General features: G+C 33.6%; 1 protein-coding gene across 1 annotated transcript; it reads right to left on the bottom strand.

The window, feature by feature from the left end:
* Positions 1–202: 202 nt before the first annotated feature.
* Positions 203–845, bottom strand: LOC110038195 (solanesyl-diphosphate synthase 1, mitochondrial-like; the record flags this gene model as incomplete). Its single annotated transcript, XM_020742966.1, has 3 exons — positions 203–352; positions 556–627; positions 765–845. Coding segments are annotated over 3 exons (303 nt in total), but the record flags the coding sequence as incomplete, so codon positions are not given.
* Between the last annotated feature and the right edge of the window lie 380 nt (positions 846–1,225).

Raw genomic sequence — 1,225 nt, 5'->3', positions numbered from 1 at the left:
AATGTTTTGAATCATTGACATGGATCATCTCAATACAAAGACATGCCCCTAGGATCACAAACAGGAAGAAAGTTCCACACATGATATCAAAAAGTGACCTTTTATGGCAAAAATTACATTTTCTGTAAAAATAATAAGAAACATAAAGATATTGAATGACCAAAATTCAAAATCATAGAAGGCAATTTTCTATATCACTGACATGGATCATCTCTGTTATTTCTGCAATACACTGCTGCCTGGCACGCAAATCATTTGATGAACTAGGCATAGTAGAAGGGCCTCCATCAGTAGACAGACCAGCCATGGCATGTGCAGGCATGTCAATTGCAGATGCCATTAGTAATAAGACCTGTAAACATAGACTCTGCCGCGTTAATAATGGATGTAAATTTTTTAAGTTAAAATAAAGATGCTAAAACGTAATTAAAAATAACAAAATTAATATCCGAATGAGGTTAACATATTGCATTTTGCAACTGTAGCTTGATATTTTTCATCTCATGTTGAAAATATTGTCTTATAAAACAAACAAAAATTGGGTATGGTTCTTACAGTGGGACGAAATCTTTTTCCTTCAACACCCAGTTTGAAGAAGTATTCTGCAGCTGATGCTAGCTTTGGCACCTAGTGCAAGTTAATCAGAAATAAGATGATAAAAGCATAAAGAATTACGTTCATTAAAAATAATGCATGCCTAAAATCTAAACATATCGAGTAAAGATAAACTATAAGATTCAAGATAAAACATGAGCACTGTGCACCTCAGCAACCACCATTTTACGCAACCTATTTGCAAGGATGGACAGTTCATCAGCAACCAAGGCAAACGGATCTGATGCTTCCTGCAAAAAAAAAAAAAAAAGAATAACTTATAAATTTTTGAGCTGATTGAAATCAGCTATTTCCTCTGAAAAATATAATTCAAAGGTACTCTCCTAATAAAGCTAATACTGGAGCAAGCACCATTTTATGCAACCTATTTGCAAAGATAGACAGTTATCGGCAATCAAGGCAAATGGATAATGCTCACCCATAAAATAGTATATATAAAAACATGAGAATCATCAATCATAGCCAGTTGCTGACAAACATCATTCCTCAAAAATATTCTTACCAAGAAAATCAAAACTGGATAAGTCAAAATTTACACGACAGTGACTTCTCTTCAAAGCTTCTCATGGTGCGAATTTAACAGTTAAGCATCCATAACAGCAAAAAAAAA

This window comes from Phalaenopsis equestris, unplaced genomic scaffold (assembly GCF_001263595.1).
Source record: "Phalaenopsis equestris unplaced genomic scaffold, ASM126359v1 Scaffold232119, whole genome shotgun sequence".
NCBI lineage: Eukaryota > Viridiplantae > Streptophyta > Magnoliopsida > Asparagales > Orchidaceae > Phalaenopsis > Phalaenopsis equestris.
Note: the sequence above shows the minus strand (reverse complement) of the source record. Positions and strands in the feature narration are given on the sequence as shown.